The sequence below is a fragment of the Phyllostomus hastatus genome, unplaced genomic scaffold, assembly GCF_019186645.2.
Source record: "Phyllostomus hastatus isolate PE091 unplaced genomic scaffold, TTU_PhHast_1.1 phas_contig_102, whole genome shotgun sequence".
In the NCBI taxonomy this organism is placed as follows: Eukaryota; Metazoa; Chordata; class Mammalia; order Chiroptera; family Phyllostomidae; genus Phyllostomus; species Phyllostomus hastatus.
Genome location: NW_025333504.1, coordinates 116,537 through 143,393, shown reverse-complemented (window position 1 = coordinate 143,393; position 26,857 = coordinate 116,537). Strand labels below are relative to the sequence as shown.

At 48.3% G+C, this 26,857-nt stretch overlaps 1 protein-coding gene and 1 pseudogene across 1 annotated transcript; both read right to left on the bottom strand.

The window, feature by feature from the left end:
* Nucleotides 1–219: 219 nt before the first annotated feature.
* Nucleotides 220–17,983, bottom strand: LOC123815193 (annotated as a pseudogene).
* A 5,091-nt stretch (nucleotides 17,984–23,074) lies between these two features.
* On the bottom strand, nucleotides 23,075–26,432 carry LOC123815167 (patr class I histocompatibility antigen, A-126 alpha chain-like). Its single transcript, XM_045833382.1, is given in 9 exon segments — nucleotides 23,075–23,482; nucleotides 23,638–23,685; nucleotides 23,828–23,860; nucleotides 24,296–24,406; nucleotides 24,490–24,765; nucleotides 25,364–25,469; nucleotides 25,471–25,640; nucleotides 25,832–26,116; nucleotides 26,276–26,432. Coding segments are annotated over 9 exon segments (1,107 nt in total). The 5' UTR covers nucleotides 26,349–26,432; the 3' UTR covers nucleotides 23,075–23,477.
* Nucleotides 26,433–26,857: the final 425 nt, after the last annotated feature.

Sequence of the window (26,857 nt, the reverse complement as noted above, 5' to 3'; positions counted from 1 at the left end):
CACTCGTCAGTGGATGGGCACTTGGGCTGCTTCCATAGCTTGACTATTGTAAATAACGCTGCAATAAACATAGAGGCAATATATAGTCTTTCTAATTAGTAGTTTGCGTTTCTTTGGATATATTCCCAGGAGTGGAATCTCTGGGTCGTGAGGCAGTTCCATTTTAAATTTTTTTTCTTTTTATATAGTATATTTTATTAGTTTGTACTAATACATTCTCATATTAAAAAGGCAGTTTAGTACAAGAATCTTTCTTCTGATATTTGAGTTATTTGAAATAACATAGAACTGTACATAAAAAATATCCTCATTTGGATAACAAAAAAAAAGAGACAAGCTAAACAACAAAAAATTTTCCTTTTTTACAGGTGGACATTGAAGTGGACCTAATATGGTTTTCTTTTTTAAAAGCTTCCAAAGACAAAAGCAGCTGAAAACCTAATTAAAATGAATAAAAAGTTTTTTACTAAACTACTGGTCTCCAGCACCATTTTGTTTTCTGCTGTTTTGATACAGGTTCTTCTTTGTCTGTTTCTTCTCTTGCTCTTTTTCCTGGTCCAGATGCACCATTTTCATCACGTTCCTCATCACTATCAAATTTAGTCTTCTTGCCCTGAAACTGTTCTTTTCCTTTAGCAGGCCCAGTCTGGGCAGCTTTATTTCCCTTTCCTTTTCCTTTAAATCTGCAACCTTTTGACTTCCATTTGTTTAGGGATTCTTGCTGATCATCTATGATTTTCTACAATGCTTCTTTTTCCACATCTCCATCTAGTACTTCCCATGTCACTTCTTTGTTCCTTAGTTATAGGTTACCATTATTTGCATCTTTGGCTTTATCCAGTGCTTCCTTAGCTTTTTCTTTAAATAGAATTATTCCCTCTTTTGATCCTCTGACAAAGTCTATCCATTTTATTTCACCATGATTTGAGAAAAGGATGTACAAATCTTCTCTACAGGTCTGATCATCTAGGTCCCCCAAGAATTTCAGCAAGCAGCCAATTTTTTCTTCCAGATATTTAATTTCGGCATTCTCTGCTAACTTTTGTTTTTCTTCTTGCTCTTGTTTAGCTCATAATTTAGCTTCCACTTTATTTTGCTTTCTTTCTTCATTTTTTTTTTTTTTGCAAAGTAATCTTCCTTGAAAAGTATAAGTAGATCTGTGTCTTTGTACTTTTGTCCAGGGGTCTCCACAAACTTTTTAGCAGACTCAATGCTATCGAACACAGCAAATATTGATCCCTTAAATGCTTTGTACAATGTTCTTCTCATCTGAATATTTAGTACTTGACCTTTATCTTCTAACCATTCTTTAATGTCATCAAGGGTTGCATCAGTAGGGAAGCCTTTAATATAAACAGATCTGTTTTCTTACATCATTTTTATACTCATCAGTCACTTCAGGGAGGGGTTTGTTTGGAGATGTTCTGATTTTGGTTTTATCTTCACTTATCTCCATGAGTTCTGCCTTTGATTTGCTCAATGCTTCTACTATTACATTAAAGTCTGTTGTTAGACAGTTTAACCTATTGAATTTTATCATTATCTCCAAAGGTACCCAGCCTTCATCCAGTTTGATCTGTTCCTTTAAAAATTTGTCCCGTGGCAAATTTAAGTCACCAAAATAATACTCAATTTGATGACAGATTTTAGCCTCCAGAGCAGCCATTTTTTCATCACGATTTTCGGCCTTTGTGGCTGTCTTTCAGGTCCTGGTCCAGCAGACTCCAAAATCACTAACAGTGACTGCAGCGACTGGCCTCCCCAGAGCCACCAGCTTGACTAACGTGTGTAAAGATCCATTTTTAATTTTTTGAAAAACCTCTATACTGTTTCCCACAGTGTTTACACAAGTCTTCATTCCCACCAATGGTGCATGAGGGTTCCCTTTTCTCCACATCCTCACCAACACTTGTTGTTTGTTGGTTTATTGAAAATAGCCATTCTGCCCTGGCTGGTGTGGCTCAGTGGATAGAGTGCTGGCCTGCCAACCAAAAGGTCCCTGGTTTGATCCCCAGTCAGGGCACATGTTTGGGTTGTGAGCCAGGCACCCAGTTGTGGGTGTGTGAGAGAATACAAACAGTTAATGTATCCCTTGCTCTGCATGTGAGGGAGTTTCTCTTCCCCTCTTTCTCCCTCCTGTCCCCTCTCTCTAAAAATAAAGAAATAAAACCTTGAATAAAAAAGAAAATAGCCATTCTGACAGGTGCTCACTGTGGTTTTAATTTTAATTTCCCTGATGGTTAGTAATGTTGAGCATTTTTTTCATATGTCTGTAGGCCATCTGTATGTCCTCTTTGGAGTAGTGTCTATCAGGTCCTCTGCCCACTTTTTATTTTATTATTATTATATTTTAATTCTCACCCAATAATATATTTATTGAGTTTAGAGAGAGAAGATGGGGGGAGAGGGAGAAACAGCAATATAAGAGAGAAGCATTGGTTGGTTGCCTCCCATACACGCCCCAAATGAGGATTGAACCCACAACCTGGGTGTGCATCCTGACCCGGGATCAAACCTGCAGTCAACCTTTTGGTGTCTGGGATGATGCTCCAACTGAGCCACACGGCCAGGGATCTGCCCACTGTTTAAGCCTATTGGTTCTTCTGGTATTGAGTCACTGACTTTAAAGAAAAAGTAATTCTTGGAAAGGTGTTGTCAGGAGTCAGAGTTCTGGACACGCCTATTGTCCCCATGTCCTTGGCCAGACTTGAAGAGTGGGCCACCCGGCTTACTGCTCTGACAAGACACCCCCACCCCGCACACACAGGGCTGTTTCTGCATTGTGTGTCTGCATGCACTTCTCTGCACCCGCTTTTCCCCCTGCCGGCCTCGCCAGCATGCAGCCTCACCACAGCTCTGCCGCAGATACCAGGACTAATCTCATTACACCCTCTGTCCCTGCTTACCTCTGGGCAGCCTTCTCCCTGCATCTGATCCCCATCTGCCCCCTCCCCCTGTGCTCATGCCATCTCCCACCCCCTAACTCCTGAAACTCTCCATGGATCCCCCTTGACTCAGGCCTGGGAGGGGCCCTAGGATCTGTCTTCTATGAAGAGTCCTTCAGCCTCAGCTCTTCTGGAAACTGCCTCTCCCTGAGGACCCTGCTCCCTCCACTACAAGCTCCAATGGTAGATGAGTTCTCCCCCTCACGCCTCCTGCCCCTGGGCCAAAGGTGGGGTTGGTGATGTTTTTCCTCCACTTCCAGTACATGACCTTTCACTCTTCTCCCCAAATTCACTCCCAGCTTTAAATATTATGCTATTTAAAAATATTTTAATTTATTTTTAGAGAGAGGGTAAGGGAAGGAGAAAGAGAGGGAGAGAAACATCAATGTGTGGCTGTTTCTCATGTGCCCCCTACAGGGGACCTGGCCCTCAACCCAGGCATGTGCCCTGACTGGGAATAGAACCAGCGACCCTTTGGTTCACAGGTCGGCACTCAACCCACTGAGCCACACCAGTCAGGGTTAAATCTCATGCTATTTAACAATACTTTTGTTGCAGACGTCTGGGCACTGGGCCCTCCTCATTCTTTGAAGAGTTTAGCACCTGACTCACTACCCTTCTCTCTAACACCACTCCAGCCATAAATCTTTTTTTTAATCCTCACTTGAGGACAGTTTTTCATTGCTTTAAGAGAGAGAGGAAAGGAGGGAGGGAGCGAAGGAGGGCTCAGAGAGAGAGAGAGAGAGATGTGATAAACATCGAATGGTTGCCTCCTCTATGTGCTCCAAATGGGGATTGAACCCCCAGTGCGCCCCAGTGTTCTGCTGCTGCCATAGCTCAGTGGCATGAAACAACAACCGTTTTATTTTTTCATGGTTCTGTGGGTTAGGGATTTGGCTCAGCTCAATTCAGCGATTCTTCTGCTGGTCTCACCTGGGATCATCCGTGTGGTGGCAGTCGTCTGGTGGCTTGTCTGGGCTGGATGGATGACCCAAGATAGCGGGCCTGTCGGTGCTGGCCACCAGTTGGGACTGTCTGCACTCGGCCTCTCGTCCTCCAGGAGGTCCGCCCCGGCTCCTTCCCCTGACAGTCTGGGGGCAGCACGAGAGGGAGAGGGGAAGCTGTAAGGCCTTTGGGGCCCCAGGCTCAGGACACCCACAAAATCATGTCTGCCATGATCTGTTGGTCACAGCACATCACAGGCCAACCTGGACACAAGGGAGGGAGAAACAGACCCCACCTCTCAGAGGGAGTGGCAGTGCAGTCGCACTGCAGAAGGGGGATGGGAGGGCCTTCCGGCTATTCATCCTGCAGTCCAGCTCTGCCCGTTGGCGTGTGCTGCTGGGAGAGGAGGCAGCAGTTCGCTTTGCTGATTGACTGTAACTTGGACTCAGTGATGAGCTCCATTGGGTGAAGCCGAGGTGCTAGGGATCCCCAGAATTACGTAGAAGGAATCCAAAAGCACACGAAGGGAGAAATGTGAAGTGGATTTGTCGCGTGTGACCTGCACATCCCTTCCTTATTGCATCCCCAGAGGATGCAGCCAACACGGGGCATTAGAAATATGACATCCAGGGGGGACCAGTGCCCCTGATGAGCTCATGCTGGCCTTTCCCACAGCTCAGGAGCAGCCGGGGAGACCCACCCCTGGGATGCTCGCTGGAGTCCTGGGACAGGAGAGGCCAAGTGGCAGCATTTAGTGCCCAGAGTTTCAATGGGCATCAGAGGATGGTGATCGGAATGTTTGATGCACAGGTTTTGAGGGTGGCTAATGGACTGGGGTGTCCCTAGGAATAAAATAGGTAGGCGGCCTGAACTGAGGCCAGGATCCCCTTGAACAGCACATTGCAACATCTCATAAGCACGCAGTATAAATCTTCCCCAAAGCTTCCCTCAAAGGACCCTGCACCATTTACTCGGGTAACTGTGTCCCGAGGAAAAGGACATTCTCAAACTTTTGGAGATTACTAGATACTATCTTGATTTGTCATTAATTCCTGGTAATCAAAAAAGCCAGTAGGGGCTGATGCTGGTCAGATGATAAATGGAATTTTAGCTAAAGTTTAGCCAGTGGGATCACAGACCCATCCTGTGGTTACTTCCCGAGTCCCTCAATGAATGCTTGGCCGGTGGCTGAATCCTCGCATTGGCTCAGGGGAACACCAAATAAGGCTATTACGGTGTGAGGGACCACAGGAAGGAGCCCAGAACTTCCCCTCCCATCTGGATAGGAACTCAAAGGGATGCTGTACTCAGGATACCTGTGACACCCCCATTTATCTCACCTGTTGGCTTCTGCAGAAGGCAATGGCTTTTAGGGAATTTCTGTAATTCATTGTAAACATAATCTGTTCCAGATGAGATCTCTTTATTGGAGCAAATTAGCATAGCCCTTGGTCCCGCTGCTACATCGGTCTGGCAAACGATTTTCCTCTCCGTAATGACTTGCAAGTTCGGTGTCGCCAGTATGCGTGTGCTTTCACCGTGCGCGGTACCTCTGCACAGCCCTGACTGCAGGCTCTGCCCATCCTCGGACTCTCTCGTGATCTGGTCTGCGGAGGTTTCGGTCGTTCTACTGTCTCACAGAACATGTACTTTGCTGATGATGTTACTCTGATTGGATCTAAGGAGCAGGTCGTAGTAAGCACTTTAAATTCCTTAGTAAGGCAAGCAATCCATTGGGTGGGAACAGCCCATAAATGTAGGCACTTGCCATCTCAATAAAATTTCTGGGGGTCCAGTGATTTGAGCAAATTAGTAATTTCTTTAAAGGTGGATGTTATACCTTGTACTACCTATGACTAAATATGAGGCCTGATGCTTTGTAGGTCTTTTTGGATTTGGGGGTGGTATGGTTTGGATTGTGTTTCCCCCAAAGATATGTTGATGTCCTAGCCCCCAGTACCTCAGAATGTGAGCTCAGTTAGAGAGAGGGTTTTGCAGATGCAGTCAAGTTACAATGAGGTTGTTGGGGTGGGTCTATTCCTGTGTTGCAATGTGACTGGTGTTCTTGTGAGAAGAGGGAGCTGTCATGTGAAGACAGTCGCACAGGGAGAGCCTGTGCTCTGGCAGAGCCAGAGATCAGAGCGATGTGTCTACAAGACAAGGATTGCCGGGAGCACCAGAAGCCAGGAGAGGGTCAGGGGATGGGTTCTCGCCTACACCCTCTGAGAGCGCATGGCCCTGTGGCACCTTGAGGTGTGTGTGTGTGTGTGTGTGTGTGTGTGTGTGTGTGTTTAATTACTTTATTGTTGTTCAATTACAGTTGTCTGCATTTTCTCCCCACCACTCCCATGCCACCCCAGCCAAAACCACCTCCCTCCTTCTTCTTCTTTTTCTGATTGGTTGTTTTTTGCTACCTGATATTCCAAATCATTGATTTGATTCTTGGCTTTATCCATTCTATTGTTGTTTCTTTGTAAATTGTTGTTTATTTCAATTAGTGTATCCTTCATTTCTGACTGGGTCTTTTTTATGCTGCTGAAGTCTTCACTAAATTTCTTGAACATCCTTATAACCAGTGTTTGGAACTCTGTATCTGATAGATTGCTTATCATCATTTCATTTAACTCTTTTTCTGGAGTTTTGATCTGCTCTTTGATTTGGGCCATGTTTCTTCGTCTCCTCATTTTGGAAGCTTCCCTGTGTTTGTTTTCATGTATTAGATAGAGCTGCTATGACTCTGTGTCTTGGTAGAGTGGCCTAATGTAGTAGGTGTCCTGTAGGGTCCATTGGCACAGCCTGCCCTATTGCCCAAGCTGGGTACTTGAGATGAGCCCTTCCTGTGGGCTGAGTACACCCTCCTCTTGTAGTTGAGCCTTGACTGCTGTTGGCAGGTCAATGGGAAGGATTTTTCCAGGCCAGTCAGTTGCAAGGACTGGCTGTGACCACTGACCACCAACATCTGCCCTCTGTGGAGGATCAGCTGTGCAGGAGCAGGGTGGTGGTGCTCTGACATGATCTGTAAGTGTCTACCGAGTGCAGTAGACCTGGGGTTTCCTGGATGGTGCAGGCCAAGGTCAGCCCCCACCTTGTTTTGCCTGGGCTGCCATTCCTGAGCTGTACAGCAGTCTGAGATGGCTGCTACTCGTGCTGGGCTTGGAGATTCCCAGGCAAAGCCACGCTGTGCAACAAGGCCAGCTGCTGCTAGTGCCAGACTCACTGAGGCCAGCCATTGCTTGTTTGATAGGATTTAGGAAGTTGTGAAGCATGAGCCAAGACCAGTCATTTATATGGAAAAGCAGCCTGGGTGGGCCTGTAAGCTGGAATGGATGGAGTCTCTGGGAATCTCCAAGGTGGTCAAACAGTGTTAGGCAGGTTGATGGAGTCTCAGATATTGCACCAGTTGCCAGCTCTGGTCGGGGGAAGGGTTAGCAAAGGCATAATGGCCTCTGCTCCCCTTGATGCCAGATACTTCAATTTCTCCCTGTATACCACTGGTGCCTTTCAAGCTGCTAACCTGGTGCTGGAGCTCAGAGGGAGTGAGTCTGAGTAGGTGAGTCTGTGTGTGGGTTTTTTAAGAGGAACTGCTTTGGGCTCCAGAAGTGTCCTCCACTGACCCTGGTGGTTTTTGCAGCTAGAAGTTGGGGACTTATCTTTCTGGCTCGGGAACCCTGGGCTGGGGGATCTGGTGTGGGGCTGGGACTGGGACCCCTCACTCCCAAGATCTCCCTCCCAAATTTTTATCCACCACATGTGGGTGAGGGATCAGCCTGTTGTGTGTCTGCACCCCTCCTACCAGTCTGCATGGATGTGGTTTCTTTAATTCCGTAGTTGTCAGACTTCCATTCAACTCCATTTCTGTCAGTTCTGAGTGATGGTTGTTCTATATTTTCATTGTAATTTTGATGTGGTTGTGCGAAGAGGTGAGCCATGTCTGCCTGTGCTGCCATCTTGACTGGAAGTCCCCCCAGATTTTAAAAAGGAGTGTCTTGTTATTCATAACAAATCCATTTCAATCACTCCAGACTGTGTTAATGAGGTGACTTTTGGGAAGACTCTAAGGGTGGGGAGCTGGTTGCTGGGGGAACCACCTTGACTGGAGGGTTGAAACTGCAGCCTCTTCTGTCCTTCTGAGAGGGGAGAGAGCCTGGAGATTGAGTTTAATCACCAATGACCAATGATTTAATCAATCATGACTATGTAATGGAACTTCTATAACAACCTAAAAAGATTAAATTATGTTTTGTAGTTTTCAGTGTGTAAGTCTTGTACTTTTTTTTTGGTTAAATTTACTCCTAAGTATTTTATCCTTCTTTGATACTTGTGTGAATGGAATTATTTTCTTAATTTTATTTTCACTTTTGGATTGTTCATTGCTAAGTGTAGAGAAATACAACTGAACAACTGATTTCTGTATATTGATCTTATACTCCCAACTTTGCTGAACTTGTTTATTCTACTAATAAAACTAGTAAGTAGTTCTACTAGGCTTTGTTTTCCATTTTGTTCATTGGTTTCTTCAAAATATATCATAGCTGCTTTGCTCTTCTGTTCATACATGGACACCTTTAATTAATTTATCTTGTTATTTAAAAAAAATTCTGCAGAAATTTTTTGGTAACTTGATATATTTTCTTTTAAATTTTTTTTCTTTTATTCATTTGAGAGACAGAGGGAGAAGGAGATGGGGGGACAGAGAGAAAGAAACATTGATTTGTTGTTCCACTTATTTTTGCATTAATTGAATGATTTAAAAAATTTTTATTTATCTTTAAATAAATAAAGGGGAAGGGAGGGAGAAAGAGAGAAACATAAATGTGTGGTTGCCTCTCATGCACCCTCTACTGGGGACCTGGCCCAAGACCCAGGGATGTGTCCTGACTGGGAAATCAAGCTGGTAACTCTTTGGTTCTAAGGCCGGCACTCAATCCATTGAGCTACACCAGCCAGGGCTCATTGAATGATTCTTGTATGTGCCCTGACTGTGCTATCTCACTGTGGTTTTGAATTGCATTTTTCTAATGATTAGTGATGTTGAGCATGTTTTTATGTGCTTACTAGTGATTTGTATACCTTCTTTGGGGAAATATCTATTCAAGTCCTTTGCCCATTTTTGAATCTGTTTTTGTGTTGTTGTTGAATTTTATTTTATTTTTTAAAAATGTTTGATTTATTTATTTATTTTTAGAGAAAGGGGAAGGGAGGAAGACAGAGAGAGAGAGAGAGAGAGAGAGAGAGAGAGAAACATCAATGTGTGGTGCCTCTCACTTGCTTCCTACTGGGGACCTGGCCCGCAACCCAGGCATATACTCTGACTGGGAATTGAACTGGCAACCCTTCAGTTCTTAGGCCGGCACTCAATCTACTGAGCCACACCAGCCAGGGCTGTTGTTGAATTTTAGAAGTTCTCTCTATATTTTTGGATATTAAGCCCTAATTGTAATGGGGCACAGAGTAGGGGTCCCTGCAAATAGCAGCGGTGTCCCCACAACCCTTGATTGGGGGAAGGGGGAAGTGGTTGATACAGCATTTAAGACACCCTGCACAACAATGGCAAGTTAAGAGCCATGCCTTTCCTGAAGGGAAGAGGACTGCCTCCCTAAGGTGTGCATGACTTTTAGAGCATATAGTGACTTGAGCTTCTAGCCAGGGGAGGCAGATGCCAGCCTCAGATGCCCCTGTGTCACTGGGAACTCTTGCCCTGACTAAAGATGGCAGCAAAAGAAGGAAAAGATAAGGGGGAACTGGCAAAAATGGCAGACACTAACACACCATAGGAGGGGTCGGATATGAGGTCACATAGGAAGTTCTGTGCCAGGCTTCTAAAAGAGGGAGGGCTAAAAGAGAAGGGGTGTCCACCATGAGGTTTGTGTGTGTAGGTGAGAGTCCATCATGAGGAGAAGAGGTCTGGAGGGAGAGACACCTGAGTATGAGCATGCCACGAGGTCTGGAGTAAGGAAGAGGAGGCGTGCTGGGAAGCCTGCCTGGAGAAGACCGCAGCAGAGCTGATGGAGCTGTGTGGGGACCTGCCTAACAAGCATGGATTCGTGGGAGATGCTTGGAGCTGAACTGTGACTGGGAATGCTGAGTTGCAGACTCCTGCTTCTCTGAAGGACGTACAGATAACTCACTCTCTTGGGACTGTGCCTCCCTGGACCCCATGGTGACCCAGTGTGACATGGCATGTTTTCCTGAACCACTGCGTGGAGGCTGAGACCAACGTACCCCAGACCCTGAAGGAGAGAGCTGCTGCGAGAGGATGTTGACTCTGAAACCCACAAGCACACCTTCCAGAGGGGATGGGGATCTGTCTGTAAGACCAGCTTAAGGACAGATAAGGGCACGGAGAACTTCCTGGCATGTTTTAGCTTGTAGGCTTTTGGAGAGCAGGAAAATGCTGGGTCATGGGAGAAGAAGGTTCTGAGCTGGAGTGTTCTCAGCCCCCCTGAGGCTGGAACTCTGTTAATAAAAACCTGTTTCCTTCAACACTGATTGTTGGGTTATGTGTCAAGGTGCCACGTGGCTGAGCTCCTGTTTGCTTGGTTAAATGACCAGGTATGTGATTTGCAAATATTTTCTCCTGTTCAGTGGATTGTCTTTTTACTGTGTGAATAGTGTATTTTGATGCACAAAAATGTAAATTTTCAGGAAGTCTAATTTGTTTGTTTTTCCTTTGTTATCTGTGCCTCAGTTGTCATACCCAAGAAATCACTGCCAAATCCAATGCCGTGAAGACTTGTTTGTGGATGATAAAAGGGGCTACATACTAACCTGACAGGCTCAGGGGAGGCCTGTGTGCCAGCCTCACAAACTCAGAGACTGAAGTAACCACAAATGATGGTGTGAAATTAAAATTTATTAACTAAAAGCAGTTTATGGCAGGTAGTCATGTCCTAGGCTAGCATCTTCCCTGACAAAGGTCAACCTTTACCTTAATTAAGCCTGCCTATCATCTTTTTGCATCTACAATAACATACCTTTGGAATGTCTCAGTAATTTCTCCTTTCCAGACCCCTCGAAGCAATGGTACCTCAGATAGTGCACCAGAGCACCAAAGCAGAGACCATAAATTCCCTCACTGTTTTTATAATAGTGTTAACTTTTGACTACTAACTATCCTATATCCACCTATGTAAACTAAGCATGTGTTTCCCTAGCTGCTGTGGCTCAGTGGATTGAGCACCAGCCTGAGAACCAAAGCGTTGCTGGTTCGATTCCCAATCAGGGCACGTGCCTGGTTTTTGGGCCAGGTCCCCAGTATGGAGCATGGGAGAGGCAGCCACACACTGCTGTTTCTCTCCCTCTCTTTCTCCCTCCCTTCCCCTCTCTCTAAAAATAAATAAATAAAATCTTTTTAAAAAAGGAGTACGTGTTTAACAGTTTATCTAACTGTTAATCTGTTAATCCGTTTATCTGTTTTTATCTAATCCCAGAAATTTCCCTGCTTTGCTTTCTTCCACCTCCCAAATCTATCACCAACAGATTTCATGTAACCCACTCTCACCTCCTCTCTTAACTGTACTGTGGAAAGCAGGGTGCACAACTGCCATTCTCTGGAGCTTTTCCTCTCTCCATTGAGACTTTTCCTCCCAGCCACTGTCCTCAGTTTGGCTCAAATAAACTCACAAAAATTCTTTACAGGCTTGAATGTTGCTTATGTTGATATGTCCTGTGTTTTCTTCTAAGAGTTTTATTGTTTTAGGCTTTACATTTAAGTTCTGGATCCATTTTGAGTTAATTTTTGCATACAGAGTTAGGTAAGTGTCCAGCTTTAATCTTTTGTGTGTGGAAAACCCAGTTTCCCCAGCATCATTGGTTTCAAAGACTAGTCCTTCCCCTCTGAGTGGTCCAGGCACGCTTTGTCAAAAACCACGTGACCATACATGCAGGGGTTTACTTCTGGGCTCTCTGTTCTATTTCACTGTTTTATATGTCTGCCTTTATGCCAATACCACACTTTTTTGTTTTTATTTCATAACATTTTTTAATTTCACTAATTTTGTCGTAATTTTTGAAATTGGGAAGTGTGAATTGTATAGTTCTCTGTCAAGATTGTATTGGCTATTTGGGGTACCTTGAGATTCTATGTGAATTTTATGATGGGTTTTTCTATTTCTGCAAAAAGTCATTAGGATTTTGTAGGGATTGTATTGAATCCATAAACATGGCACGTATTTCCATTTATTTATTTCTTCTTTAATTTCTTTTAGCAACGTAAATAGTTTTCATTGTACAAATCTTTTACCTCCTTGGATATTTAATTACTAAGAACTTTATTCTTTTTGATGCTCTTATCAATGGAATTGTTTGTGCAATTTCCTTTCAAATAGTTCATTGTCTATAGAAATGCAAATGATTTTCTGGTGATGACATTGCACCCTGCTACTTTGCTGAATTAATTTATTCCAACAGCTTTCTTTTTTTGAGTCTTTAGAGTTTTCTATATACAAGATCATATCATCTGCAAACAGAGATGATTTTATTTCTTCTTTCCAAATTTTGATGCCTTTTATTTCTTTTTCTTGCCTAATTGTTCTGGCTAGAACTTCCAGTACTATGTTAGAAATTGTCTTTTTATATTTTTTAAAGTATTGATTTTTGAGAGGAAGGGAGAAAGAGAGAAATATCAATTTGTTGTTCCACTTATACATTCATTGGTTGAAACTTGTATGTGCCCTGACCAGGGACTGAACCCACAACGTTGGTATATTGGGATGATGCTCTAACCAACTGAGCTGCACAGCCAGAGCAAACCTCCAGTACTATGTTGAATGGGGTGAAAGGGGCATCCTCATCTTGCTCCTGAGCTTAGAGGAAAATCTTTCAGTCTTTCTTTATTGAGAGTATGATGATTGCTGTGATTTTCACACATGGCTTTTATTATGTTGAGTAGTTTGTTTCTGTTCCTATTCTATTGAGCATTCTTATCATGAAAGGGTATTGAATTTGTCCAATTCTTTTTCTGCATCAATTTTCTTCATTCTTCATTCAATGTTGTGCAGTTCAAAACTATGAATTGCTTATTTCTAGAATCGCACATTTGATGTTTTTGGACCACGGTTAACTAGGTAGGTGAAACCACAGAACACACAGCTTCGCTGTAACACTGCCGTGGACATGGGGTGCAGGTGTCTTTCTGAGATGGATGATTTCATCTCCACTGGGTGAGTACCCAACAGTGGAATTGCTGGATCACAGGGCAGTTCTATTTTTATGGTTTTGGGAACCACTATACTAGTTTTCATAGTGCCTGCACAAATTTACATTCCCACAAATAGTGCACAAGTATTCCTTTCTCCACCTCCTCACTAATGCTTTTTATCTCTTGCCTCTTTTTTTTGTAAAAAATTATTTATTTAATATTTAGAGAGAGGAAGGGAAGTGCAAAGAGAAGGAGAGAAACATCAGTGTGTGGTTGCCTCTTGTGCACCCCCTACTGGGGACCTGGCCCACAACCTAGGCATGTGCCCTGACTGGGAATTGAACCAGTGACACTTTGGTTCGCAGCCCATGCTCAATCCACTGAGCTACACCAGCCAGGGTGACACCAATGGATTTTAATAGGGATTGCATTTAATCTGCACATTGCTTTGGGTGGTATAGACACTTTAACAATATTAATTCTTCCATTCTATGAGCATAGAATATCTTTTTATTTATTTTGTTCATCACTATCTTATAGTTTTCAGTGTACTAGAATTTAACCTTTTTGGTTAAGTTTGTTCCTTGGTAGTTTATTCTTTTTGATATAGTTATAAACAGAATTTTTAAAATAATTTCTCTTTTGGCAGTTTGTTATTAGTTTATAAAAACACAAAAAAATGTAATTTGATTTAGTATCCTGCAGTTTTACTGAAAGTGTTCATTAGTTCCAACAGGTTCTTTTTAAATGGAGCTTATAGGGTTTTTTTCTACATATAATAAGCTCATGTTAAGTGAAAATGTGACATTTTACTTTTTCCTTTCGAATTTTGATACCTTTTATTTTCTTGACTAGTTGTTCTGTCTAGGACTTCCAAAATTATTTTGAATAAAAGTGGCAAGAGTGGACATCCTTGTCTTGTTCCAGAATTTAGAGGAATATCTTCTGCTTTTTATCATTGAGTGTGATTTTAGCTGTGGGATTCTCACATGTGGCCTTAATATGTTGAGGTATGTTCCCTCTGTGCACACCTGTTTGAGAGTTTTTGTCATCCATGATGGTGAATTTTGTCATGTGGTTTTCCTGCATCTACTGAGAAGATTGTGTGATGGTTATCCCTCATTTTGTTTAGGGGATGTACCCACTGACTGAACTGTGGGTCTGAACCACCCCTCGTGTCCCCCTTCACCACGGAGTGTGGTGATTGGAGCGTGTGCTTGGACTCGGTTTGCTAGTGTTGTGTGGACGATTTTTGTGTCTCTGTTCCTCAGGGTAGTTGGCCTGCAGTTTTGTTTTCTTGTGGCATCCTCGTCTGGTTTTGATGTCAGAGTGATGCTGGCCTCCTAACATGAGTTTGGGAGTGTTCCCTCCTCTTTATTTTTTGGTGTAGTCTGAGCAGGATTGGTATTAATTCTTCTTTGAATGTTTGGTAGAATTCACCAGTTAATCCTGGTCCTGGACTTTTGTTTGTTGGGAGGTTTTTGATTACTGACTCAGTGTCCTTACCAGTAATTGGTCTGTTCAAGTTTTCTGTTTCTTCCTGATTCAGCCTGGGTAGGTTTTATGTTTTTAGAAACTGATACATTCTTTCTAGTTCACCAATCTGTGGGCATATTGTTGTTCATAGTAGTTCTCTTACACTTTGTATTTCTGTAGTATCAGTTGTAATGTATTCAATTTCATTTCTGATTTTATATGTTTGAGTCCTCTCTCTTTTTGTTCTTGATGAGTCTAGGTAAAGGTTTATTTATTTTGTTTATCTTGTAAAAGAACAGCTTTTCATTTCGCTGACCTTTTCTACTGTCTTTTTAGTCTCTACTCCATTTATTTTTGCTCTGATCCTTGTTATTTCCTTTTCTCCACCAACTGTGGGCCTTTTCTGTAGTTACTTGAAGTGTAAAGTGAGGTTTTATTTTTAGATTTATTGTTTCTTGATGCAGACATTTATTGCCACTCACTTCCTCTTAGAACTGCTGTTGCTGTGTCTCATAAGTTTTGGTATGTTGTATTTCCATTTTCATTTGTCTCAAGATATTTTTAAATTTCTTTTTTGATATTTTTTTATCCATTGACTCTTCAGTAGCATGCTTTTTAATCACATATTTGTAAATTTTTCAGTTTTCTTCTTATAATTGATTTCTAGTTTGGTACCATTAATGAAAAAGTGCTTGATATAATTTCAATCTTAAATTTATTAAGATCTGTGCTTTGGCCTGATTTGTGATTTTCCTGGAGAATGTTCCATGTACACTTGAGAAACATGTGTATTCTGTTGCTTTTGGTTGGAATGCTCTGCATGTACCTGTAAGTCTATGTGATCTAATGTGTTGTTTAAAGCCAGTTTTCTTATTGATTTCTGTCTGCATGATCTACCCACTGGTGAAAGCGGGGCATTAAAGTTCTCCACTATTATTTCCCCGCTGCCTATTTCTCCCATTAGGTCTGTGTGATGTTTGCTTTATATATGTAGGTGCTCCTATGCTGGGTACAAAAATGTCTACAAACGTTGTGTCCTCTGGTTGGCTTGATCATTATGGAATGCCCTTTTTGTCTCTTAACACAACCTTTGTTTTAAAGTCTGTTTTGTATGCTGTAAGTGTAGCCACTTCAATTTCTTCTGGTTTTCATTTGTGTGGACATCTTTCCTTCTGCTCCTTTTCAATCTGTGTGTCGTTACATCTGACGTGAGTCTCTTGCAGGCAGCATGTCAGTGGTCTTTTTTATCCATTCGGCCACTCTGTCAGAATGCTCTTCAGACTGGAGAATGTAGTCCCTCTACATTTAAGTTGATTATTGATAGAGGTGTACTTACTGCTACTTTGTTCATTGTTTTCTGGCTTATTTGTAATTCCTCACGGTTTCTTCCTTTGTGCTTTGATGACTTTCCTTAGTGGTACGCTTAGATTCCTGCCTCTTTATCTCCTGTGTCTCTACAACAGGTGTTTGCTTTGTGGTTATAATAGTGCTTACATGTAACAAATTATGTTTATAATAGTCTACTTTAAGTTGATAACAACTTAACTTCGAATGCATTCTAAAACTCCACATCTTCCTGTCCCTTCCCCATGTTTCGTGTTTTTGATGTAACATTTTACACCTTTTTTTCTTGGGTGTCACTTAACTAATGATTGTTGTTATAGTTATTTTTACTAGTTTTGTCTTTTAACCTTTATACTGACTTTATAAGTGATCGATCCACTGTCCTTACTATATATTTACCTTTACCAGTGAGATTTATACTTTTGTATGTTTTCTTATTACTGTTTAGTGCCCTTACTTTTCACATGAATGAAGTCCCTTTAATGTTTTTTGTAAGGTCAGTTTAGTGGTATAAACTCCTGTAGCATTTGCTTGTCTAGAACACTATCTCTTTCTCAGTTCTGAATAACTTTTCTAGGTACACTATTCTTGGTTGGAAGTTTTCTAGAATATATTTAATTGATTATGCTATTATAGGTGTTCCAACTTCTCCCCCTTTGTGCCCTCTGCTTGGTACCCCCCCTCCCTCCAGCAATCCCTCCCTTACTTCATGTCCATGGGTCATGCTTGTATGTTCTTCAATTACTCCATTTCCTATATTCCTCTTAACCTCCCCTTGTCTATTTTTTACCTACCAATTTGTACTTCTCTATCTTTGCACCTTTTTGCCCTCTCTCCCCCTTTTCCCTTCCTCTGATAACCCTTCAAATGATCTCCATATCTATGATTCTGTTCCTGTTTTGCTTGTTTGCGTAGTTTGTTTTTAGATTCAGTTGTTCATAGTTGTGAATTTGTTGCCATGTTATTGTTCATAGTTTTGATCTTCTTTTTCTTAGATAAGTCCCTTTAACATTTCATATAATAAAGGCTTGGTGATGATGAACTTCTTTAACTTGACCTTATCTGGAAAGCACTTTATTTACCCTCCCATTCTAAATGATAGCTTTGCTGGATAGAGTAATCTTGGATGTAGGTCCTTGCCTTTCATGACTTCAAATATTTCTTTCCAGCCCCTTCTTGCCTGCGAAGTTTCTTTTGAGAAATCAGCTGATAGCCTTATGGGAATTCCTTTTTAGGCAGCAGTCCCCTTTTCTTTTGCTGCTTTTAGGATTCTCTATCTTTAATCTTGGGTAATGTAATTATGATGTGCCTTGGTGTGTTCCTCCTTGGGTCTAATTTCTTTGGGACTTTCTGGGCTTCCTGACCTTCCTGGAAGTCTATTTCCTTCACCAGATTGGAAAGTTTTCTTCATTATTTGTTCAAATAAGTTTTCAACTTCTTGCTCTTGTTCTCCTTCTGGCACCCCTATGATTCTGATGTTAGAGCGTTTAAAGTTGTCCCAGAGGCTCCTAAACCTCTCCTCATTTTTTTGAATTCTTGTTTCTCCATTCTGTTTTGGTTGGATGTTTATTTCTTCCTTTCATTCCAAATCATTGATTTAAGTCTCAGTTTCCTTCCCTTCACTGTTGGTTCCCTGCATATTTTGCTTTATTTCATTTTGGGTAGCCTTCATTTATTCCTTCATTTTGTGACCAAATTCAACCATTTCTGTGAGCATCCTGATTACCAGCGTTTTGAACTCTGCATTGGATAGATTGGCTATCTCCTTGTTGCTTAGCTCTTTTTCTGGAGTTTTGATCTGTTCTTTCATTTGAACCATATTTCTTTGTCTCGGTGCACCTGTTATGTTGTAAGGGGTGGAGCCTTAGGTATTCACCCAGGCAAGGCAACCCTCTTTGCTGTCTTGTGGCGCTGTTTAGGGGAGGGGTCAGAGAGGGAACAATGTGGCTTGCTTGCTGCCTTTTATCCCCACTTTCCTATGAACTCTGTCATGTGAGACTGGGTGTTTCTCCGGCATGGCAGCCCTCACAGTATTTTACAGCTAATTTGAGTCTTTAGTTTTCCACTCAGCCAGCCCTGCCTTACCTGCCCGGTCCGCCGCATTGTCTCGCATCCTCTCTGCTAGGCTGCCCATCTCCGCCCCACCTACCAGTCTCGGTGAATGTTTCTTTAACTCCTTGGTTGTCGGAGTTCCATGCAGTTTTATTTTCTGGCACTTCTTGTTGTTTATTGTTTTCAGATTGGTTGTTATTCTTCTTTTGGTTGTGTGAGGAAGTGAAGTGTTTCACATTTCCAAGTATTTGAATCAACTGACTCTTGCACCAGTAATAACGAGAGATAGAATTAGTCCCAATTCTTACCAAGAGCTGATTTTGTCTGAGTTTAATTTTCGCCATGCTGGGAGTTGTGCAGTGACGTCACATTATGGCTTACTCTGAACCTCCCTCTGACGCAAACTGTTGGGCAATTTCCATAAACGTCCGGGCCATGTGAACATGCTCACACAGGGGACAGACTGGGCTCGTCGTCGGGACTGAACGGGCTCTGGCCGGGAGCCCGCGTCACCTCACTGTTACAATGCCCTTTCCTGCACGGGTCTGCGGTCAGAGACCTGCGGTCTGATGCAGAAATGCAGCAAAACCTCACTTTTCAAACTTAATTCATTCCAGAATTCTGTCCGAGAAGCAGTTTGTTTGAGATCCCAGTCATACAGGTGACTGATCATACAGGTATCAGCCTGAAAGTGTTGTCAGGTGAAGAATCAAAATTTTGGCTGACAACTGAAACATGTTTTCCAAAAATAATTCAGTCACGAATTGAGTTGTTCGACATGGGAGACATTCGGGAACTGAGGTCTGACTGTATTTGGTCTTTGCCCCTGGTTCCCTGCACAGAGCTCCTAAAACCCTTGGAGTCTCCTGAGTGACAAGGATGCTAATGAGATGGCCCTTGGCTGAGGGTCCTGGACAGTTTCAGGATGGGGGCCGGTCACCAGAAAGAGCAAGTTTGATCAGAGGGTCAGAACTTTCAGCCTCACTGCCCAGCCTCTGGGAGAGGGGCTGGAGTTTGAGTTCAATCACCAATGGCCAAGGATTTAGTCAAATCTGTCTACATAGTGACACCTCCATAAACCCCCCTAATAATGGGGTTCAGAGAGCTTCTGAAGTAGTGAACCCCTCCCCATGCTGGGACTTGGGGGTGACACTTTCCAACTCCATGGTGACAGAGGCTGGGCACTCGGGACCCTTCCCCACCTCACCCCATGTCCCTCCTCATATGGCTGCTCACTTGTATTGTTTGTAATAAAATGTACAGTAAACACAGCATTTTCCCAAGTTCTGTGAGTTGATGTAGCAAATTAATGAACTTGGTGGGGAGTCCCTACTTTTTGTAGGCAAGTCGGACAGACGAGCAGGTAACACAAGGGCCTGAACTTGAGACTTGCTCTGAGGGGAGGGCAGTCTTGTGGGACGGACCCTGACCCTGTGGGGTCTGAGGCTGACTCCAGGGAGTTCACGTCGGAGTTGAGCTGAACTGTAGGAAACACAGCTGGTGTCTGAGAACCAGAGAAGTGGGTGAATGGAGGAAAACACCCCTCACCATCCCACAGAGAAACTCAGAGGAAGAGCAGGTGAGAGACCCTCTGCTTGGGACGTCATTTATTGGTCACATGTTCCTGCAGCCAAACCCGAGTGTCTGTAATGCACCAGAAAGTTCCAGCCTCAGACCTTTGCTCCAAGGACTGAAATGTGTTCTTTTCCATCCCCCTTTCCAGCCCCTGAACTCTGTTCCTACAGGGGAAGGTTCCACACGTAGGGTCCTGGTGGGCACGCTCTCCCTCCCTGGAGCAGGACTGCACTTTCCCTCCCCCCTCCCTCCCCCACAGGTGGGCGTGTCCTAAACTCTAAGGGACCCCAGGAGACTTGCAGCCAGGGGAGCACTGGGCAGCAGCAGCTCATCCCAGGCTGACCCCCGACTGTCCCCAAGGTCCCCATTTCTCTGACTCCCCAGCAAGCTGACAGCAGCCCCACCTGAGTCTCCTGTTGCTTCTTCTGTTCTAGGCCCTTCCTTGCTTCACCGTCTGCAGTGAACGTTAATAACCGTGCTCTCCAAAAAAGACAAGTCTCAGTTGGAGGCAGAGACCATGTCCCTCCATGAAAGAGGGAAACCCATGTCCCCAACATTCATGCATCTGGACACGGCACGAGGCTCCACCAGTCAGGTGACCACATGCCAGACTCTGACTCAGGACGTGGTGACACAGAGAGGCTGGGACTGTGCAGAGGGCCCTCAGCCAGGGTGGTGGGAGGGGCAGCAACAGTGTCCGGGCGCCGGAGCAGCAGAGACAGCAGTCCCAGCCGCAGGGCCCAGGGTCCCACCTCAGGAGAGTCAGTGGGGTGAGTGGTGACATCTGTGCCGGGCAGAAGGGCAGCGGGGCCTGTGTGGGACCCGACCCAGGCTGGGCTGTGGGCTGTTCCTGGCTGTGTGGCCTCTAGTGTGTTTTGCAGCTTTCCCCAAAATAGCATTAGAACCCAATTACTCTTTTATAGCTAAGTTACAAAAAAATTAGGATTCCATTGCTTGCTCCAAGAAATATATCTAGGGAACAGTTTCACTCAGAGATTTTATTATGCTGACCCAGGCCCACTCCCTAAACCTCCCACCTGACTCTACCCCGTGGTGGAGAGAATGACCATAACTCCCAACATCACGTCTCATGAAAATGACAATATATGTCCTCCCTTTTCTTTCTGTGGGGAAAAAAAACACTAAATGTGGATTGAAGACCCCTCCCCACCCTGAGCTCCATCACTGACCTCAGTGGTCCCGGTCTGGCTGAGCCCCAGGAGGGCTCGTGGGGCTTCTTACAAACCCCAGGCCTCTCCCAGACCCACGTCTCAGGGGAACAGGCCCCAGGCCGGGATCACTCGTGTGACAAGCCCTGCAGGCGAGGCTGACGCACAGCCGTGTGGGGTCCTGTCTGGGTTCCTGCTGCTGAATGTGTGACCTGAAGACCAGCAGCATCCGCACCAGCCTCGTTATGAATCCAGAATCCCACTCTCTGCTCCAGACTCTCTGAGTCTTAACAAAGTGTGCAGGAAATTTGTGGGCACAAGAAAGTTTGGGACTCGGTGCTCAACAGCCTTCTAGACTCGGAGACAGACTGTGCAGGCGGCTCTGGCGTGTGGTCCACTCAGATCGCTCAGCACTGGGGCCCTGGGTTCCCTCCTTCTTCCTTCATCTTCTGTAGCTGTCACCCCCTTGGTGACCTTGCCCGTGCTCACGGCTTTAAATAGCACTTACGTGTGTGGCCTCCCGAGTCTATCTGTGCAGCCCGCACATCCCCCCATCTCCAGACTCAGCGGTCCGCCTGCCAGTTGGACGACTCCCTGGGATCTCTCACAGACGTCTCAGCTCCACCGTCTCTGACAATGAACGTCTGTGACGTCCCCTCAGATACGCTGCTTCCAGAGTCTCCCCATCTCTGCTGACACAACTCCGTCTCTCTGCTCGTGTCCTCTGAGATGTTTGCTGACCTGGACTTCTCTCCCTCGTGCCCCAGATTAAGCATCAGGAATGCCGTCAGGTCCCCCTCAGAAGGCATCCAGGATCCCCCCACGCCCACTATTCCCACCACTCACCCCGGGAAGCATCCCCAGCCTGGAGCCCAGGCACAGACCCCTCCTGCGTCCACACTGCCTCCCTCACCTCCCAAGTCTGCCCTCAGCACAGCAGCCACTGGGACCCATTAAGGGGGACGTCAGGCCATGTCCCCTCCTGCTCTACACTGTCCTCTGACCCCACCTCACTCAGAGCACAGTCGTGCCCTTCCAACGTCCTCCAGGCCCACGTGGTCTGGCCGTGCCTCTCTCCCATCTCCCTCACTCCCTGCTCCATTCCCACACTGACCCCCCACCCCTCCTCCTCCTTCCCAGACTCCAGACACACCGCTGCCCCCGGGGCATTGGCACTGGAGGGTCCCCTGCCTGGACAGAACTTCCTCCAGACATCCTGGTGGGTAATGCCTCATGTCCTTCAAATCTCCCCTCAAGGCCACCTCCCCAGTGAGGCCCACACTGACCACCCACATCAAGCAGCCGCCTTCCCTGTCCCCACAGCCCACACTGGGGACCACCGTCCCCTCTGCGTCTTCCCAGACCACTCCCCCTCCCACACACACCTCCCTGTGTGCTGTGCTCACACCCACTGTCTCCCCACACAGCACGGGCCCCATGAGGCCGGCAGTGATCCCGACTGTGCTTCAGTGATGTCCCCACATGCAAACCCAGTGCCACACGTCTGTCACACAGCCACCACTGCTTCACAGATGGTCAGGGCAGGGCACCTCCCTGTGCTGCAGGCTGTGTCTGTATTAACGTGGCCTCAACCACAGCTGCTCCGTGGCAGCTACCACACCACGTGCACTCACACCGACATCGATGTCCCCGCACTTTCCCCACAGAGCTGCTCCCCGAGTCCACAGCAGACCCCCCTCTGTGCATCCCGGAGTGCGCACCGCAGCCAGCACTGCAGCGAAGGGCAGGGGGAGGGCACGGGTGAGCAGAGCAGGATTCCAATGGGGACTTATCCAGGATGGGAAATTATGGGATCCCAGCTCTGCTCAGTCCAGAACCCGGTTCCTTTGAGAGTTTAGGATGAGATGAAAGATCAGCCAAGCCCTAGAGGAGGCAACAGCAGGATGAGTCTGACAACTCATCTCTCCACACCCCAGACTCCTGTGTGCAGGGACCCCCTGGGCCTGGTGGGGACAGTGACAGGCAAAACACCCCTGCTGCTGGCAGACGGGGGACACCCAGAGGAGAATGAGACCAGGACTCCTGACAAGGACAAACGCAGTCCTGCTGCTCTACAGAAACAAAGAAGCAACAAATAAAGACCCAGAAGATGGGGCTGAGGGTCCGACCCAGGCCTGAGCCTCGGCTGACCCGGCCTCACACAGCCCTCGCTGCCCGCGGTCCTGGAGACGGGCTTCACGGGGGCAGTTTACAAGGCCCGGGGGATGCGGGTTCCTGTGATCCCAGGTCCTGCTGGGACAAGGTCCTACTGAAGGGACAGGACAAAGGGGCAGAGGGCGACCCAGTGGAGGAGGGACCACGTCAAAGCCCACGATGCACTGAGCACTGACTGGGCACAGCCCCGACCATGCTAGGTCCTCACAGCCTCTCCTGTCCCTGCCACAGACTCAGCACAGCACACACAGGGGTTCTGGAAACTTCTCGATGACTCCATTTATTTCCTTCTCAAAATTTAGGATCTTCAACTTTTTAATTAACACATCAATCATTCAGGGCAAGAATTGAAAAAAACAAATTTACATCCAGAGCCTCATTTTAATGAGGGAGTGAGAAGCTGCAGCTCAGGCACCAGGAAGCACAGACAGGGGTGGGGAGGCCCCACCCCCCTCTGCTGGAGCAGGGGAGTGTGGGGAGGGGCTGGTGGAGGGGGTGGGCCCGCCTCCCACCTCCTCAGTGATGCTGATGGGAACACAGACATTCAGACACCAGTTGCAGAAGCAGAAATGAGATACCTCTGAAGTCACAAACAGGGGCTGGCGGGTGTGTGTGTGAGGAACCTTCCATCACTCATTCCCCGACAGGGCAGCTGTCTCACGCTGGAGAAGAAAATAATTGTGAACAAATGTCCATCAGTCGCTGTAGGTGGTGACATTGTCCAACAGCCCACCTCATGCTCACCATGTCCCAGAGAGTCCCCCCATTACCCAGTCCCATCCCCTCTGCCCCAACCCTCCCCATGTCAGGGTCTCACCTTTACAAGCCGTGAGAGACACATCCGAGCCCTGGGCACTGTCACTGCCTGGGGGGGCACAAAACAGGATGTGGTCAGAGCCCCCAGGACAGGAGACCCAAGGAGGAACTATGAGAGGGGAGGGGGAGGTCCCCCATGGGCTCCCGTCTGCACCAACACAGGGTCTCAGGGGTCCCCCCTCCATACTCACTGGCAGCCTGAGCGTAGCTCCCCCCTTTTCCACCTGTGGGAAGAAAACATCCTGTGAGACACCAGGGAGGAGGCAGGGACCTGAGGTCCTACAGGAAGCCCTAGTGCTCAACCCCACGGAAGAAGTTTCCAGAACTCTGACCACAGACCCAGGGCAGGATCCGGAAACCTGAGGGAAGTTCATGTGCAGGGACTGGACCTACCACCCTCCTGCAGGTCTGTCCTCAGCAGGGACCCTCCCCTTGGACCTGGGACTGTTGGGAAGCAGGTCCCCATCCCCAGAGTCATCAGGGTGACGAATCTGTCCCTTATCTCACACGTGCCTTCCTAACCAGTCAGTGTAGCCAGTAGGGCCCCAGACTGGCAAGCACATGAGTGAATACGATACTTCCCTTTAATGAAGCAGGACACAGGTCTCCTGGGCTTGAGACCCCCGGTGGGACAAGAAATGAGACCCCACCCACCCTACCTGAGCGCCTCCTCCCCCACATCACAGCTGCAGCCGCCACAGCTCCAAGCAGGACCAGGCCACCCACGATGCCCAGGATGATGATGATGGTGTTGGTCTGAGGAGGCGGCTCTGCAAAGGGACAGGAAGGTGAGGGCTGTGCCCCCCAGGTCCTGCCCCAACCCCCCTGAAGTCCCCAGGGGGCCCCTCCTCACCCCATCGCAGCGTCAGGGGCTCCCGCAGCCCCTCGTGCTGCACATGGCACGTGTATCTCTGCTCCTCCCCACGCAGCACCACCACCGCCGCCCACGTCTGGAAGGTCCCGTCCCCCGCGGGCCTGGTCTCCACGAGCTCCGTGTCCTGAGTCAGGTCCTCCCCGTCCCGCCGCCAGGTCAGGGCGATGTCCGCAGGATAGAAACCCAGCGCCCAGCACCTCAGGGTGGCCTCACGCTCAGAGGTGGGGTGGCGGGTCACTCGCACTTCTGGAGGGTCTGAGGAGAAGGGTCGGAAATTAGGGAACTTCGCACGGCCGTGGGGCAGTCCAGCAGCGCTCCCGTGGCCGTCCTGAGACTGGACAGGACAGTGTGGGGGGCGGGGGGGGGGCAAACCCCAGACCCAGCCTGGGCAGAGGCACCTGGGGGATCCCCTGGTCTGTAGAAAGTTCTAGAACCAGAGGGACAAAGCCCAGGGGCAGTTCAGTCTGCGCAGAGAAAGATTTCTGTTTCAGACTCTGGGTGGCGGCCACGAGGCTACGGAGAGCCGGGTCGGACCTAGACCCGCGGGTGCTGGGCAGGAACCGGCCTGAGAGAGGAAGTCCCCACGGGCCGGGGAACTGCCAGGGTCAGAGGGAGCCGCTGACCGGAGATCTCAGGGCTCGTCCCTACATCCCCTCCATCCCCGGGAGAGGCTCCCCCGCCCCCGCCCCCGCCCCGAGTCCCTCAGAGAAGGCGGGGTCGCCCTCCGGTCCCGGGTCGGAAAGTCCGGGCGGACTCGGTTTCCCGACGCAGAGGGGGTTCTGACCCTGGTCCCGCGTCCCGTCTCCCCGTCCGAGCCCAGCCCGAGGTGGGGGCGCCCCGCGAGCCCCGGTACCTGCGCGCTGCAGCGCCCCCTTCCCGCGCTCCAGGTACCGCAGGAGCCACTTCCTGCACCGGCCGTGCACGTAGTTCCTCACATCCTCCGCCTCACCCGCCGCCTCCCACTTTGCGCCGGGTGATCTGAGCCGCCGCGTCGGCCGCGGTCCAGGAGCGCAGGTCCTCGTTCAGGGCGATGTAGTCGGCGCCGTCGTAGGCGAACTGGCTGTACCCGCGGAGGACGGTCCCGTCTGGCCCCACGTCGCAGCCGTACATCTCCTGGAAGGTGTGAGACCCTGACCCCGCCCCGAGGTCAGCCCCGCCCACCGACCCCGCCCCGCCCGCGGGGATCGAACCGAAACCGAAACCGAACCGGGTCAGAGTCCCGCGGGCTCCTCTCGGGGTGAAGCTCGGACGCGGACCCTCGGGGCGGCCCTGCCCGTCCACGGGGATGGGGGTCGTGCCCGGCCCGGCCCCGCGCGCTCACCGTCCGCGCTCTGGTTGTAGTAGCCGCGCAGGGTGTTCAGGCTCACTCGGAAAGTCTGTGCGGTTCCCTTGGCGTTCCGTGTCTGCCGGTCCCAGTACTGCGGGTCCTCCCGCTCCACCCACGGCCCCTCCATCCACGGCGCCCGCGGCTCCATCCTCGGGTTCGCGGCGTCGCTGTCGAACCGCACGAACTCCGTGCCGTCCACGTAGCCGACGGAGAAGAACCGGACCTCCCCGCGGCCGGGCCGGGACACGGCGGTGTCGAAATACCTCAGGGAGTGCGGACCTGCGGGCGGGGAGCGGTGAGACCGGCGGCCCTCCGCGCGGCGCGGGTCCCGGGTCCGCGGTCGAGGGGACGGAAACGGGGACGGAGAGCGGGACCCCACGCCCCCGCCGGCCCGCGCTCCTCCCCGCAGAGGCCGCTCCCGCCCGACCCCGCGCTCACCCGCCCCGGCCGCGGTCAGCGCCAGCGCCCCCGAGAGCAGCAGCAGGAGGCTCGGGGACCGCATGACTCGCATCCTCGGGGTTTGGGGAGAAACTGCATCCGGGTGGGTCCGCGGAGACTTATAACCGGAGAGCAGCGGCGACGCCGATTGGCTGCTCTAGACACCGGCCACCAATGAGAGAGGCAAGTGCGGCCGCGTCACGAGTATCCGGGAAAGAGTCCCCCGTGCGGGTTCGGAGATGCAGAAGTGAAACCCGCGAGACTGCACTCCCCAGCGCGGAGCTTCCCCGCCCAGACTCCGCCTTCGGGCCGAGGCCCTGAGCGCCGGGCCGGGCACCTGGGACTTTGCCCCGATCCCCCTCCTCCTCCTCAGGCAGCTCGTTGTCGCACCGCGTCCCCGAGTCCCGGCCCCGATTCTGTCCGGGGGAACCAGGGAGCGACCCCCAGGCTGGGCCCAGCCCCCTTTCCTCCCCTCTGTTCCCGGAGCCCCTCTCCCGGGCACGGACTCTGCCTCCCATCCCTGACCTCCCCCCGGACTCATCTAGAAGGAAACTGACCCCCGGGGACTTGACGCCGGAGAGG